Source organism: Chlorocebus sabaeus, chromosome 24 (genome assembly GCF_047675955.1).
Source record: "Chlorocebus sabaeus isolate Y175 chromosome 24, mChlSab1.0.hap1, whole genome shotgun sequence".
Classification (NCBI taxonomy): Eukaryota; Metazoa; Chordata; class Mammalia; order Primates; family Cercopithecidae; genus Chlorocebus; species Chlorocebus sabaeus.
Window position 1 is genome coordinate 70,749,090 of NC_132927.1, and position 16,999 is coordinate 70,766,088.

The following is a 16,999-nucleotide window of genomic DNA, read 5'->3' on the forward strand; positions in this document are numbered from 1 at the left end:
CCGATCACATCTCTCCTCTGGCCTCTCCCAGACTGTCCTACCCTTTTCTCTTTATTTAAAGCTTACCTGGTCTTCAGGATCTGAGCCTCACTTTCTTGGAGTAGGTCAGGAGTTTCCACCACTGTAGCACTTTTTGGGATGGCTCCTCCCTAGACACTCACCCCCTATATCCTACCCTCCGGTGTGTCTGGGCACGGAGTTCATTGCAGTGATGGGTGTTATCATCCAAGTGGTACACACAGGCAGCTGGGCATCTCTTTCTGCTTCCCAACTAATTTCAAATGAATGTCTCTTGGAGGGGCACACATGGGGGAGTAGGACTTTCGATCTCTAATGGAGGCTCCATTGCAACTGAATATGGCCCCCAATTCACCCCGCTGACCCTGCCCGACGTCCGTCATCCCTCCCGGCCATGTTTGCCTTCCTGCTTTCTTTGGTCTTTGTGTTGCCCTGCGCTCTGATGCTCTGTTCTTGCTGCTTGAACTCGACCTCCCTCCAGGTTGACCCATGATTACGCTGGCCCATCCACACACCTGGTTTTCTACATGGGGTGTAGTTTGGAGCCCTGACACAGGTCCAACCTCCTCTTGAGGGGATCTAGCCCCTGATGTCTGGGCAATGACATTTTAGGACAACCTGTCTTGTCTGTACAGCACATATTGGCCATTATGAAGGGAGAAACTTGCTTACTCCTGCTGATGCCCTCTGTTTTTCACTATGACCCTTACCCAAAGGAAGTGCGGCAAGTATCTACAATGGCGGCAGCAGCGGTGGACGTCTCCTGGGAGGCCATAACACGAGGGTTGTTCTCATTTTCAACTTTTTGAGCACAGTTAACACCAGATTTGGGACAATTGTGAGTGAGTGGCTAGAAGCTGGCCCTCCCTTGTAAGCATTGCTCTTCAGTGTTCACAGAACCCAAGGTCAACTTTATTAGAATCTTGGCACACTGATTAACTGGTCCACATAGCAGCCCCAGAATGGAGGCTGGTGCTGCCCTATCTGTTTGGTCTAGGGCGAGATAAGATAACCCCTGGCCTCCCACCGCGGTTACCCTGCAACTGGGTTGACAACTTTTCCCAGGAAGAGTAAGCTCTGGGTGGTCACCTCCCAAAGGAGCAAGAGGAAAGGCCTGTTGAAGTGGGCATGTGGGTCTGACATGGTGTTCAGAGACGGGGGCTGGGAGAGGAGGCCTGAAGCAGCCCCGGCCTCGGTCCCCTTCTCACTCATGTCCACCATCGCCTTGTGTGACACCTAGAGGACAAGAGGGGATGAAGACAGCATCAGTTCGGGGGCCTTCAAGGAGAAGACACTGCGCATCCCAAGGGTTTACACCGACATCACCCATCACTCTTTAATGGGGAGACGAAAGGGCCTGAACTAGAGTGCTGCTAAGCAGGTACCAGGTTGCAAAACCCAAAAACAACTTTTAGGAGCATCTCTCCAGCCTCTGGGTGTAGCTGTGGCACAGGCCTTATTGTCATTTTCTGCTACAAGCTCCACATAATCTCTCTAAGTCTCGGTTTCTCATCTATAAAATGGCTCACTCAGCTTAAGTCAATGATGTTCAGAAAGTGCTCAGCATGTCTGATGTGCCAAGCCTTCTGCCAACCTCTGTGCCAGAAACTTCCCTTTTTTAAGCCTAATTTTCACACTACTTTCTAGAAAGAAAGGATTTTGAGGCTTTGAAAAAAGTGGATAAAACATTGGCCTTGATGATCCCTTTCAATTAACTAGAAAGCTATATTAAAAGATAGATCTAGCATTTAAGGTCAGTGTGAAAAAAATTCTTTTTTTTTTTTTTTCTTTAAAAAGCTAGGCTGGGTGCGGTGGCGCACGCCTATAATCCCAGCACTTTGGGAGGCCGAGGTGGGTGGATCACCTGAGGTCAGGAGTTCGAGACAAGCCTGGCCAATATGGTGAAACCCCATCTCTACTAAAAATGCAAAAAACTAGCCAGGCATGGTTGCGGGCTATAATTGTAGCTACTTGGGAGACTGAGGCAGGAGAATCGCTTGTACCCGGGAGATGGAGGTTGCAATGAACTGAGATTGCACCATTGCACTCCAGCCTGGGCGCCAAGAGTGAAACTCTCTCTCAGAAAAAAAAAAAAAAAGCTAAACTACTTCTTTTCCCTTTTTGTTAACTCTCCAACATACACACACACACATGCACACACATGCAAATATGCACGCACACATATGCACGCATGCACACGCACGCACACACACGTGTACGCGCACACAAGACCGTGTCTCCATTGCCTTGGGTGCACATTCACCCCCTCAGCTGACCTTTCCCAAATAAAAGACAGAATAACTTCCTTATGAAGTTTCTAATGAAGACTCAAATGGTAATGGACAAGTCTATCCTAAAACGAAGTGGACAGCTGAAGCTCAGGGAAAGGCCTTTGTGTCTTCTCTTCCATGACGAATGCATTGTTATTCCCAAATATGCACTCTGTCTTCCCATTGGAGGGTTATCGGTCCTTGACAGTTCCACAAGACTGGCAGTGCTGCCTGCAGGGGGAGATGATCTGGACTGTGGGACTTGCTTCAACTGATGGCACATGAGTGGCCATGGCACAGGCTGTGTGGGGGACAAGTGTTTAGAGCCATGTACACATCTTCTTTTGCTTTCCTCCCCTGGTATGAAAATGGTTTGCCCCAAACAGGGGCTTCTTTAACCTACATCCTGGAAGGGAGATGCGTGCAGCAGCCCAGTGGCTGATGGTAGTGACCTGCTTCTGACAGGTAATGTGACCAGGAAATAAGCATTTGTTACAGTAAGGCACTGTAACAAAACAACTGGGATTGTTTTGTTACTGCAGCAAAGCTGACTGATGCACCTCTAGTTCATACCTCACTACCCTCTAGAGCTACAACAAAGGCAGGTAGAGTTTCACTGCTGTCCTGGAAAGAGGTATCAGGAATCAAAATAAAGCTATCCAACACCTGGGGAAATTCTGGCTGCATGGTGGACCCCAAATGACCATCAGTTCTGTTTAGAACCCTGTATTCTTGTCCTGAAGAATAGAAGGAACCTAAGGAAGGGGAGATAGAGAAGGAGAAGCCTATGAAAAGAAGCCTTAAAGACTGTGGTATTAAATAGTCTACATAGGACAAAGAACAGAGAACTTGACTTTTAAATGTCCCACATGCCAAAGGAGAAACCTCCTCCCTGCCCCCACCTGCCCACACACATCCATATTCACCACCTTACCCTGGAGATGGTTTTGTTGAGCTGCCCAGTGACTCCTGAGAAGTCAGCTTCTAAGTTGAGTATGTCGGTGAGACCAATTTGGGGAAGTATGTCTTCCAGGTTATACGTTCCAGAAACTGAAAACCTTGGCAAGTGCAAATCCAACAGACTGGAGAGAGAAACACACAGAGAAATGGTGCTCTCTTGTTATATGTGCCACTCTTGCTCTGTATGTTGGCAGCCTGAGCCGTGGGGGAGAGAGGCATTTCCCAGCACGAGAGGCAACCGGTCTTCCCATGACACTGTTCACTATGGCGGACCATTCCACTACCCATACCAACAGCTCCCTTCTCTTTGGACCTCCTGGAATATCTTCTGGCTGGATCTGAGAAGACTCCAGGCACAGCTCCATGTCTTTGTCATCTTCATCACGTTTATAGAGGGCTTTCTAGGTGTCAGATATTGGCTATGTTTTTTCAAGTCTGAACTGATGGAATCCACATCATGACCATATGAAGTAAATACTGTCAACATCTTCCCACTTTCATATCTGATACATCAGCAAGTTCTGTTGGCTCAGCTTCTGAACTAGGTCCTAAATCCACCTCCTGGCATCCCCTAATACAAGCAGCCATCGTCTCTCACCCGTCTCCGCTTCAGGTTCCTCATGTTTGTTAAATGACATAGTGATGCCCCCTCCTAAGGGCTGTTGCGAGGATCTGATGGGAGATCATGTGTGTTGGGCACAGGGCACAAATGAACTCTCGCTCCTGTGTTTGGGGCATCTTTACCATCTGATTGAGACATTTCCCTGGGTTAAGTTCAGAAATTTCTTTGGATCTACAGCAAATCTGCCCTTTCTCTCTGGTGCTATTGTTCTTTTTAATTATGATTTGACAGCTACCCAGGCACCTGAAAGCATGGCTAGTTCATGATCAACTTGAATACCTCTGCCTCAGAAAATTGAATTCAGGTTAGAGAATCATGGCTGGTTTGACTCCTGGGCAATATGAGGGTCTGGATGCCTAGTTGAAGTAGGAGGACATCTAGGGCTACTTGACAAGTTTCCCATAAGCAGCACGTGGGTGGGAAGCAAGCCCCAGGCCAGTGGGCTGGGGGGTGGAGTAGAGTCTAGTGGGGCAAGGGTTTGACAGAGAGCCCAAAACACAGTGGGTGTTCAACAACTGTGAATGAATACATACACTAATGGTGTGCCAGGAAGTGCAGTTCCCCTTGGCAAGCTAACCTGCCTCACGTCTGAATGGAATGAAACTTGGCAGAGTCTGAAATTCTTATATCTAAAAGCCCATACAAATGGCTACTATGATATTGTAACTCTCTGGCACAAGGACTATCTGAGATTTAGAGGAGTAATGTGGGTCAGTTTTGCTTTTAGAATGTCAAAGTGGGAAGAAGTCAAACCAAACCCTCCCTGAGGGAAAATCTACTGGTCTAGAAGAGTCTATGGCAGTCCCTTCTGTGATGGGGGCAAGGAGAAGTCTCACCCCAAAGGAGCCAGGGACTATGGGGCTGAAATTAGCAACTGACTAGAGCCATGGAGCTTCATAGACAACAGGAATAATCCCTTAAATCCTGGCCTCTCCCCTTGGCCTGTGCCTCCTATTTGGTGCTTTAATCTCTGCCCAAACACAGAACACCTTCTCTATCCTTGGTACCTCAGTGTGAATGGGGTGCTGAGAGAAGCCACCTTTGGGTATGTGGGGTGGCTGGTGCCTACCAGGTTGTGGTGGATTCAAGATCATCAAAAGGTGGCATCTATGCGCCCTACCCTTGAATCTGGGTGGGCTCTGCACCACCCACCCATTGGCTCTGCCACCAATACAATGTGGCAGAAGTGCCACGGTGCTGATTTTCGGGCCTAGGCCTTACCAGAGTGGTAGCTTTCATTTCCTGCCTTTGAAATATTCTGTCTTGGAGACCCTAGCTGCCATATACCAGTATTAGCTATGCTGAGTTACTGAACCTGAGCTAGCCTCATGGAGACACTACCTGCAGAGAGAGATGCCTCCCAGCCTTAGTCTCCTCCAGTCAGCCCAGCACAGGCACCAGACACATAAGTGAAAAGAATTCACTGGCTTCAGCTCCAGCTACCATCTACCCCAACACATGAAAACTGCTCAGCTGAGTCCAGTTAATCCATAGAACCAAGGAAGTGATTGTCTTAAGTCATTCAGTTTTGGGGTGGCTTGTTATGCAGCAAGCAGTGAGTAGAACTCAGTACCAGATTTCATCTCAGAGTACCCCATAAAAGAAGATGCACCCCCAAGAAAGTACTAGCTGGTGAAAGGGATCTAGGGAAACTAGAAAAAGCTGAAGTTGTGATGAAAATACAAACCAAAAAGCAAGTGAGATGGGAAATAGTGTAGAGATCACATAAAACAGGAACTTTAATGTTTACAATGTTCTTGATATTTAATTTTCTAAACATGTTTCAATTAAAATAGAAGCACCCTTTAACAATATAATGATAATAATAATTTTTTATTAGAGATAGGATCTAGCTTTGTTGTGCAGACTGGAGTGCAGTGCCACAATCATAGCTCACTGTAACCTCGAATTCCTGGGCTCAGGTGATCCTTTTTCCTTGGCCTCCTGGGTAGTTGGGATTATAGGCATGCACCAACATGCCCAGCCATATATATATATATCAACATCTTCCCACTTCCATATCTGATACATCAGCAAGTTCTGTTGGCTCAGCTTCTGAACTAGGTCCTAAATCCACCTCCTGGCATCCCCTAATACAAGCAGCCATTGTCTCTCACCCATCTCCGCTTCAGGTTCCTCATGTTTGTTAAATGGCATAGTGATGCCATTTATATATATATATATATATATATATATATATATATATATATATAATTTTGTATTGCGGCAAAGTCTTGCTATATTGCCCAAGCTAGTCTCAAACTCCTGGCCTCAAGTAATCCTCCCACCTTGGCCTCCCAAAGCACTGGGATTATAGGTCTGAGCTGCTGCACCCAGCCATGATTATTTTTCACTGTCTTTGATCTGATTTTTTGGCTGCACTTAACCACCTTCTGGTAGTGAATTGTTAAGTGGGGGTGCGGTGGTGAGAGGAAAGCAAGAGGAAAGGAGATGGGGACCAGACAGATACCAGGAAAGTATAATAACAGTCAATGCCTGGTGAGCACTTCTTATGCTCCACATACCAGTCTGAGTTCTATGTTCTCTATGGGTAGAAACTCAATGAATCCACTGAGCAACCCAATGAGGCAGGTATCATGTCCTGTTTTACAGTAAAGGCCCAAAAAAGGTGAGAAAATTGTCAAGATCACACAGTTAGTAAAGGACAAGATGGTGAGCCTAATCGAGATGTTGGGCTTTTGCAGCTGGAGTTGATCAAGACCTACTGGGGTTCTTGAGCAAGGTCAGCTAGCATCCTTCTGCTGTGACACTTACCTGGGCAGGAGCAATTGGCCCCATTTTCTCAGGGTCTCTGGCTGCAGAGCAGCCTCCACCTGCTTCATTTTTCCCGGGTCAGGAAGGACCAGAAGCGCCAGGGCATTTCCTCTGTATTCTATCTGAAGGACGGTGCAAGCCAACTCCTGGTCATAGAGGAATCTGTGCATTTCCTTTTGGTGCATCATGGGGACCTGGAGAGAGGTCCTGTCATCCACAAAGAAACTTTCCTGCTTCTGGATCTGGTAGCGACTGAAAGGGTGCTTCCACTTGGCTTAGGACACAAAACCCATAAGGCCATGAGAACTCTTTTCAAGAGAGCACCTCTGGGTATATACACACACAAAACCACACTTCCTCTTGGCTATGCAAGTATATGGCAAAAAAGTGGAATGGATACAGAGCCAGGAGACCAGAATTTAGGCCTGAGTCAGGCCTCTAGGACAAGTCACCAGTGTTTGAGCCCTAACAGCCTATGATTTTGTTCTATTTCAGAGGAACTTAGCTTCTAAGAAGTTGAACGGTATTTTTCCATCTACTAAGCACCTTCCATGTGCTAGACATTATCTCTTTAAATTATCATAAAAATTAATAAGAAATAAGTATTATCATTCCCATATAAGGGATGATCAAACTGAGTCTTTGTGAATATATTTAAACATACTGATTTGCAGAGCTGGGAGGACTGACTGTGCAGCTCAGGTTGCTCTTGCACACACTGAATTAATCCCTCTCAACCAAACTGCCTCTGGACAACAACCTTCTACAGAGATGCTCTAGAACTCCTTCCTTCACCCACCCACCCCAACTCCCTAATCTTCAAACTGAAAAAGGAAAAAGAATTCAATTAATAAAACGTCTTACATTAGGCAAAAGCCCATTAAAATGTAGTTAGAAATGCAGAATTTTGGGGTCACGGTTACATTCACATGTGTAGTATCTTCTCTCTTACTTCTTATAAATCTGTCCCCACAAACACCCCTTGCAAGCCCTGGTCTTGATAACAGGAGAACTGGATCATCCTGTCCTACATACCCACATCCAATCAATGACCAAGTATTGCTGATTCAGCCTCCAAAACCACAACATTATTCAAGCCCACCATTCTACTTACTTTGGACCACTTTGAAAACCTCCCAACTTATCTCTCCTTTCTCACCCTTTCTCCCTTCCAAACCACCTTCCAAATTGTAGTCAGTCTGATCTTCCTAAAAATATGTAATCCTGTCACTTCACACTTAAAACTCTTTGGCAATTCTAAGGTTCCCTGAATAAAGTTGGGAACCCTCAACGTGGCTCTGTTTCCCTCTACATTGCAACTCTTGGCTCCTTGCTATTATTCTGCTATTGTGTTTGATGTTCTATCCCAAATAAATTTGTTTCAGTTCTTTGAAAATGCAACGATATCTCTTTTCCCTGGACCTTTAGATATGCTGGGTTTTTGCAACCTGAACCCTCTTTGCCCCACCTCTCCCAAGCTTCTTCACCTGAATGGATAAAACGCACTGTCATGTCTTAGCTTGGGTGGCTGTTTTTCCAGGAAGCTTCTCAAGTCTGGATGAGTGTCTCTTTTGGGAACTCTGTGGGACCCAATGCCTACGCAAGGAGAACATCACCATCCCACTGAGTTATTTTGCTTGCGTCTGTACTTATTTCCAACCCACATGGACTGTGGCCATGCAAGGGTGGGAAAGCTCTATCTTATTCATAGATTTCCCCAAGTGGTTAGCAAAGAACCTGTTATCTGGCTCTCTGCTGTAAGAGCATTTACTTGCAGAGGCAGTGGCAATAATTCTGTCTGAGCAAGCCTCACCTTTGAAGAAGATGTAATTGGCAAGAACCATGAGCGTGTCCTGGCTGAACTCCGGGAGGCAGTCCACGACTTGCCCGTATGTTTGCCTTCTCACATAGTCATTAATCTGCCTCCCAGTTGTAACAGAATCTGTGAAGTTGGCAGAAAAGGCAAAAGCTCCATAAAGCTCCTTGATGCTGTCCAAATAGTGCTGCCGAGGCTTTAGTCGCTTGTCTAGGAACAGGGAGTTTCCTACTTTTAGTTCGAGTTTGGGGCTGGGCAGGGCAAGGGTGTGGAGGAGGCTCCGGAAGCCCTGGTGGATGTTGGCTTCTGGGGTTTCTGTGAGGTTGAATCCTAGGCCCTCCAGGATCAGAGCTGAGGTGTCAGCTTGGGCCCCAAGAGAGAGCAGGGCCAGTGTGGTGGAGACGCTCACCGGAGAGAAGAAGATGTTTCCAGGGGCGTCTGCTGCCAGCTCTTTGTACAAACGCAAAGCAAACTTGGTAATGGTGGGTGTGATTCTGCGGTAGGCGGGGGCTGGCTCTGAGAGCTGATGCCCAGGGGGTTGAGGCCCCTGCAGACTTTTATCTCCATGGGCAGGAAGGGATTGACAGTGGACAGAGGCCAGGATCCCTGTTCCCAGTAGCCAAAGCCAAGCTGGCCCCATTCTCTGAAAACAAGAGGGTGAACATGTCACTTTTCTCCATAAATAATGTCACAATTATTTATTGCTCATATCACAAATCCCACCTTCACAATGTGCCCACAGGGCTGCCATGAGGGGCACTAAAGAAGATAAGACGTAGGACAATTAGGATTCTGGACACTTTCTTCTAAGGCTTCAGTGAAGGTAGCAACCCTTTATCTGCTTTACATATAGGTTTCTAAGATTTTGTTGAGTAAAAGTCTCTGGGCTATAAAACAACAATAACAACAACAACGGCAACTCCTGGCCAGGCATGGTGGCTCACACTTGTAATCTCAGCAGTTTGGGAGGCTGAGGTGGGAGGATCACTTGAGCCCAGGAGTTTGAGACCAGGCAGGGCAACATATGGAGACCCCTATCTCCAAAAGTTTTTAAAAATTAGCTGGGTGTGGTGGAATGTGCCTGCATTCCCAGTTACTCTGGAAGTTGAGGTGGGAGAATCACTTGGGCCCAGAGGGTGGAGGCTGCAGTGAGCCGTGATTGCACCACTGCGCTCCAGCCTGGATAACAGAGTGAGAATCTGTTTTAAAAACAACCACCACCACCACAGCAAAACAGCTTCCATAGTCTAGCCTTCCTCCCTCTTTTCCTTCCTTCCTTCCTTCCTTCCTTCCTTCCTTCCTTCCTTCCTTCCTTCCTTCCTTCCTTCCTTCCTTCCTTCTATCCTTCCTTCCTTCCTTCCTTCTTTCTTTTTTATTTCTTCTTTCCAGTCATTCTTTCAATCATTCATTAACTTTCAAGCATCTGCCTGGTCCAAGAAGTGCACTAGGTCCTCATTATTTAGTGGGGGAAAGAAGTAAACAAAATTTCAGATTTCCTGGAGTTTAGGGTTTAATTGACACTAGCTTAGGTGACACTCAATAGCTAAATAAGCAAATATATATGTGATGACAAATTGAGAAGAACATGCTTGGAGCAAATGTCCTGGCCACGCTGCCAGTGATGTTAGGCCTCCCTCACATCCAGCATGGCTATTGACTATGATCCTGCCCATTGGAAAGGAAAGGATGATGTGCAAAGCCTCGGTCAGACCTCAAGAGAAAGAAGAGTGCCCTCCCCCTTTCCAGTCGTTCATTAGCTGGAGTGGGGATGTGAGGATCAACCATCTGGACGTGTGGATGAGGACAGCCCAGGAGTGGGTAGCAAAGTAGCAGGATTGATGGAGCCTAGAGGAGTGACGAGAGACAGGAACTCTGTCTCCATGTCTCTGTCCAGCCTCTAATATCTGGGATGCCTCTTGTCACATGCAGAGGCTGAAACCTCTATTTTTTTTATTGCTGCAGGGCTGTGGGGATGATATCTGTTACGGGCTGAATTTTTTCTGCCCAAAATTCATATGCTGAAGTCTAGACACGTAGTATCTCCAGATATGATCTTGTTTGGAAATAGGGTCATTGGAGATGTAATCGGTTAAGATGAGGTCATTCAAGCAGGCTCCTAATCCAATAGGACTGATGTCCTACAAGAAGGAGAAATTTGGACACAGACAGCACATAGGGAGAATGCCGTGTGAAGATGAAGGCAGAGATCAGGGTGGTGCTTCTACAAGCCAAGGAACGTGAAAGACAGCCAGCAAACTAGGAGAGAGGCAAAGCTAGGAAAGGGGCCTGGAGCAGATTCTCCCTCACAGCCTCAGAAGGTACCAACCCTGCCAACCCCTTGATCTTGGACCTCCAGAACTGTGAGCCAAAAATATCTGTTGTTTAAGCTGCCCGGCATGTAGTATTTATTAAGATAGCCGTTGCAAACTAATGTGATATCTCTTGTGCTTTAAGTTATAAAACGTGCCAGAAGAGCCTTTAGTCGAATTCCAGGGGATCAAAGTGGTACAGGAGCAGGAAGACCCCTTGTTTTAGGGCTGAGAATGCAGCTGAGCTGGAGGGGAAACTGCAGTGCAAACAGTGTTGTCTCTACTCACCCTGCCCAATGTTCCATGCTCTCCTTTCCCTTTCAGTCCCATCCCCCCACCCACCCTACACACATCCTCAGGTTCTTGCAGAAGACTCATGACCACATTGCTACTGGGACGCTCCCAAACCTTGATGTCCTCAGTAAGGAAGGCAGCCTTCTCTTCTCCCTTCAAATCCAACTCTTCCACTGCTCCATTCATTGCACAGCAGCTGTGCACTGCTGACCACCTCTATCACTCCTCATTAGTTTGTCCTGATAACATTTGTGTCTTAACTGGCACTTTAATATTTTTTTTTGCCCAAACCAATGACTTCTGGATCAACTGCAAATGCTGTGACAGTGCAAGAGAGGTTATATTTTTGCAAATGGTTTGTAGCCCCTGGTGCCCTGAATAGTCTGCCAAACCACAAAGGCCAGCTGTCAGGAGGGACAAATGTTGTCTCATTATCTGCTATGTTGAAATGCATTTGCTGGTCAAAGTCCTGTGGGCACGTCCCCAAGGCTACATCCTCCCTTTCTGCAGCACAGTGTGGGTTCACTTAATGACAGCTTCCGTACACTTCAGATTTTCTTTTGATTGAAAATTTGGAAGATGCAAATCAATTTAAAAATTGTTCTACTCCTGGGTAAAATAAAGCGACTGTGATGAAACTATTTCTGGTTTATTCTTTTTATCCCATTGAACTGAGCACCATTTTCTACCCCACTGCATCCCAAGGATCCCCTGACTTGCAAAGGACCTATTTCCCAAAGGGGATTGCATTGTAAATGAAGGGGCCTTGGAATCAAGGCTGTGCAGTAACTCACTGCCTGATACTGTGCAAAAGCAGCTCTCTGAAACTCAGTGTCTCCCTTTGCAAAATGCAAATGTTATTGCCACCTCCTGGGTGTGGGGCCGTTTCGAGATTATATGACAGTCAATGTACAAAGCTCTAGGCATGCCGAAAGTACTCAATAGCAGTTTTTTTCCCTTTCTATCAAGCCTGGGGGTAATGAGGCCCAGTTCATTTCTTAATTCCTCTTCCAGAAAGATACCAGAGGAAAATTAAGAACTATATTCAAAAAGTATAGTATTCTCACTTATTAAGGGTTTATGAAGTGATAGAATATTACATGCATTGTAACACTGGCTCCTGACAAAGGCATGGGGAGGGGTGTGTGTAAAGGAGGTAGGGGTGACATTTTGGATCAGCTTAATGCCTGGTGGAGAAGTGCTGCTGGAGTTTAGTTGGAGAGCAGCCAGGCTCCCGAAAGCTCTTGAAACACTCAGAAGAGTCACATTCAATGAAGAGTGGTCCTGCCCAGGTACTGGTAGTGCCCTTGTTGAGAAACACTTGCTTTGTCTTATTTAATTTAATCCTTATGAGAACCTCAAAGCACAGGGATTATCAGCCCTACTGTACACAGTGGGCAACAGATGCAGTGTTAGAACAAGCCACCTGGTGAGAGCAGGAGCAAGGCGCAGATTCCAGACCAGAGCTCCTAAGCACCCTTTTCAGAGGACGGCTTCTAGTAAATTTGCTACAGCATCATTGTCATTGTGCTTTGGGTTGTATTGTTTCATTTTCTTGCCTAACTGCCAGGAATATTTGGGGTTCTTCTCTCAAAATTCTTGAGGGCCAAGTGTTCCATAAAAGGCGATTGAAAACCTGAAGTCCCTCCTTTAAGACTCAGACGGAGTACATGGTTGCATTTCTTCTTCAGGGACTTACTTCTCCTATCCTTACCACCAAAGCCAGGAACACACACACACACACACACACACACACACACAGAGAGAGAGAGAGAGAGAGAGAGAGAGAGAGAGAGAGAGAGAGAGAAAGGGAGTAAGGCAGTTGCTACCCCTGCCCTCATTTTGGGCACAGGCAAAGTACTCACAGAGCGAAGGCACTGAGTGGGGGCCTGGGTCTTCAGCACTGCATCACCTCTACCCACAGGAAAATGGTGTTTGAAGATCGCAGCAACCTGGTCAATATTTGTCAGGTCAGTTCTGGGAACTGGTATGAAGATAATGCACAGCAAACAGGAAGGGTTCTTTTTTTCCAAAATATCTGCCCTGACTGCCTGTCCCACAAACAAATGGTGGATTGTGACTTAAGCCCAGGCTCAATTTGAGAATATTCTGATGCCGGCAGCAGGCGGTGGTGTGGTTGCGGCTGGTGCCTGTGTCCGTGGTTGTGTGATCCAGGCTCTATTCTTTTTTTCCTAACTTTTTTATTTCCATAGGTTTTGGGGGAACAGGTGGTATTTGGTTACGTGAGTAAGTTCTTTAGTGGTGATTTGTGAGATTTTGACGCACCCATCACCCAAGCAATACACACTGAACCCAATATGTAGTCTTTTATCCCTTACCCCCTTCCCACCCTTTCTCCTGAGTCCCTGAAGTCCATTGTATCATTCTTATGTCTTCCGATCCTCGTAGCTTAGCTCCACTTATGAGTGAGAACATACGATGTTTGGTTTTCCATTCCTGAGTTACTCCACCTAGAATAATAGTCTCAAGTTCCACCCAGGCTGCTGTGAATGCAATTAATTCATTCCTTTTTATGGCTGAGTAGTATTCCATCGTATATATATACATCACAGGTTTTTTATCCACTTGTTGATTGATGGGTATTTGGGTTGGTTTCACAATCTTGCAATTGCAAATTGTGCTGCTATAAATGTGTGTGCAAGTATCTTTTTTGTAAAATGACTTCTTTTCCTCTGGGTAGATACCCAGTACTGGGATCACTGGATGAAATGGTAGTTCTACTTTTAGTTATTTAAGGAATCTCCACACTGTTTTCCATAGGGGTTGTTCCAGTTTACTTTCCCACCAGCAGTGCAGAAATGTTCCCTTTTCACCACATCCACGCCAACGTCTATTATTTTTTGATTATGGCCATTCTTGCAGGAGTAAGGTGATATCACGTGGTGGTTTTGATTTGCATTTCCCTGATCATTAGCGATGATGAACGCTTTTTCATATGTTTGTTGGCCATTTGTATTTCTTCTTTTGAGAATTGTCTATTCATATCCTTAGCCCACTTTTTGATGGGATTGTTTGTTTTTTCTTGCTAATTTGTTGGAATTCTTTGTAGATTCTGGATATTAGTCCTTTGTTACGTGTATAGATTGTGAAGATTTTCTCCCACTATATGAGTTATCTAATTACTCTGCTGACTGTTCCCTTTGCTGTGCCAAAGCTCTTTAGTTTAATTAAGTCCCAGCTGTTTACCTTTGTTTTTATTCCATTTGCTTTTGGGTTCTTGGTCATGAAATCCTTGTCTAAGCCAATGTCTAGATGGGGTTTTCCAATGTTATCTTCTAGAATTTTTATAGTTTCAGGTCTTAGATTTAAGTCCACGATCCATCTTGAGTTGGTTTTTGTATAAGGTGAGAGATGAGAATCCAGTTTCATTCTCCTACATGTGGCTTGCCAATTATCTCAGCACCGTTTGTTGAATGGGGTGTCTTTTCCTCACTTTATGTTTTTGTTTGCTTCGTCTACAATCACTTGGCTGTAAATATATGGGTTTATTTCTGGGTTCTCTCTTCTGTTCCATTGGTCTATGTGTCTATTTTTATACCAGTACCATGCTGTTTTGGTGACTATGGCCTTACAGTATAGTGTGAAGTTAGGTAATGTGAAGCCTCATTTTAGTCTGGCTTTGGCTATGCATGTTCTTTTTTGGATCCATATGAATTTTAGTAATTTTTTCCAGTTCTGTGAAGAATGATGGTGGGATTTTGATGGGAATTGGTTCTGAATTTGTAGATTGCTTTTTGTGATATGGTCATTTTCACAATATTGATTCTGCCCATCTATGAGCATGAGATGTGTTTCTATTTATTTTTTGTCATCTATGAGTTTTCAGCAGTATTTTGTCATTTTCTTTGTAGAGATCTTTAACCTCCTTGGTTAGGTATATTTCTAAGTATTTTATTTTTTTGCAGCTGTTGTAAAAGAGGTTGAGTTCTTCATTTGATCCCCAGCTTGGTCACTGTTGATGTATAGCAGAATTATTGATTTGTGTACATTAATTTTGTATCCTGAAACTTTGCTGAATTAATTTGTCAGTTCTAGGAGAGTTTTGGAGGAGTCTTTAGGGTATTCTAGGTATACGATCATATCATGAACAAACAGTGACAGTTTGACTTCCTCTTTACTGATTTGGATACCCTTTATTTCTTTCTCTTGTCTGATTGCTCCTTTGAGGACTTCTAGTACTATATTGAATAGAAATCGTGAGTGTGGGCATCCTTGTCTTGTTCCAGTTCTCAGAGGGAATGCTTTCAACTTTTATCCATTCAGTATTATGTTAGCTGTGGGTTTGTCATAGATGGTTTTTATTACATTAAGGTGTGTCCTTTATATGCCGATTTTGCTGAGGGTTTTAATCATAAAGCAATGCTGGATTTTGTCAAATGCTTTTTCTGCATCTATTGAGATGATCATGTGATTTTTGTTTTGAATTCTGTTTATGTGGCGTATTACATTTATTGACAATCATCCTTGCATCCCTGGTGTGAAGCCCGCTTGATCATGGTGGATTATTTTTTTAATATGTTGTTGGATTCAGTCAGCTAGCATTTTGTTAAGGATTTTTGCATCTATATTCACCAGGGATATTGGTCTGTAGTTTTGTTGTTGTTGTTGTTGTTATGTCCTTTCCTGGTTTTGGTATTAGGGTGATACTGGCTTAATAGAATGATTTAGTGAGGATTACCTCTTTCTCTATCTTGTTGAATAGTGTCAATAGGATTTTTATCAATTCTTCATTAAATGTCTGGTAGAATTCAGCTGTGAATCCATCTGGTTCTGGACATTTTTTTGTTGGTAATTTTTAAAATTACCATTTCAATCTCACTGCTTGTTATTAGTCTGTTCAGGGTATCTAACCCTTCCTGATTTAAGCTAGGATTGGATCTTTTCAGGAATTTATCCATCTCCTCCAGGTTTTCTAGTTTATGCACATAAAGGTGTTAATAGTAGCCTTGAATGATCTTTTGTATTTCTGTGGTGTCAGTTGTAATATCTTTCATTTCATTTCTAATTGAGCTTATTTGGATTTTCTCTCTTCTTGGTTAATCTTGCTAATGGTCTATTATTTTTATTTATTTTTCTAAGAACCAGCTTTTTTGTTTCATTTATCTTTTTTATGTTGTTGTTGTTGTTTCAATTTCATTCAGTTCTGCTCTGATCTTGGTTATTTCCTTTTTTTCTGCTGGGTTTTGGCTTGGTTTGTTCTTGTTTCCCTAATTCCTTGAGGTGTGACCTTAGACTATTTATGCTCTTTCAGACTTTTTGATGTAGGCATTTAGGGCTGTGAACTTTTATGTTAGCACTGCCTTTGCTGTAACCCAGAGGTTTTGATAGGGTGTGTTAGTGTTATAGTTCAGTTCAAAGAACATTTAAATTTCCGTCTTGATTTCATTGTTGATCCAGTGATCCTTCAGGAGCAGGTCATTTCATTTTCATGTATTTGCATGATTTTGAAGGTTCCTTTTAGAGTTGGTTTCCAGTTTTACTCCACTGCCGTTTGAGAGAGTACTTGATATTATTTCAATTTTCTTAAATGTATTGAGACTTGTTTTGTGGCCTATCATATGGTTTATCTTGGAGAATATTCCATTTGCTGATGAATAGAATGTATATTCTGTGGTTATTGGGTAGAATGTTCTGTAAATATCCGTTAAGTCCATTTGTTCCAGGATATATTTTAAATCCATTGTTTCTTGGTTGACTTTCTGTCTTGATGACCTGTGTAGTGCTGTCAGTGGAATATTGAAGTCCCTCACTATTATCGTGTTGCTGTCTACCTCATTTCTGAGATCTAGTAGTAATTGTTTTTATAAATTTGGGAGCTCCAGTGTTGGGTGTATATATATTTAGGACTGTAACATTTTCCTGTTGGACAAGGCCTTTTATCATTATATAATGTCCCTCTTTATCTTTTTTAACT

The 16,999-nt window shown here is 44.1% G+C and overlaps 1 protein-coding gene across 2 annotated transcripts; it reads right to left on the reverse strand.

Moving 5' to 3' along the window:
• Positions 1-822: 822 nt before the first annotated feature.
• Positions 823-13,001, reverse strand: SERPINA11 (serpin family A member 11). Of its 2 annotated transcripts, none has more exons than XM_073010826.1 (5): positions 12,930-13,001; positions 8,459-8,587; positions 6,646-6,919; positions 3,223-3,370; positions 823-1,254 (listed from the first exon to the last, which is right to left on the reverse strand). In XM_073010826.1, the coding sequence occupies exons 2-5, from the start codon at positions 8,487-8,489 to the stop codon at positions 1,051-1,053; spliced, it is 657 nt and encodes a 218-aa protein (XP_072866927.1). In that variant the 5' UTR covers positions 8,490-8,587; positions 12,930-13,001; the 3' UTR covers positions 823-1,050. The 2 variants fall into 2 exon arrangements, with proteins under 2 accessions (XP_072866927.1, XP_037840368.2); XM_037984440.2 differs by having other exon boundaries at positions 8,459-9,104.
• Positions 13,002-16,999: the final 3,998 nt, after the last annotated feature.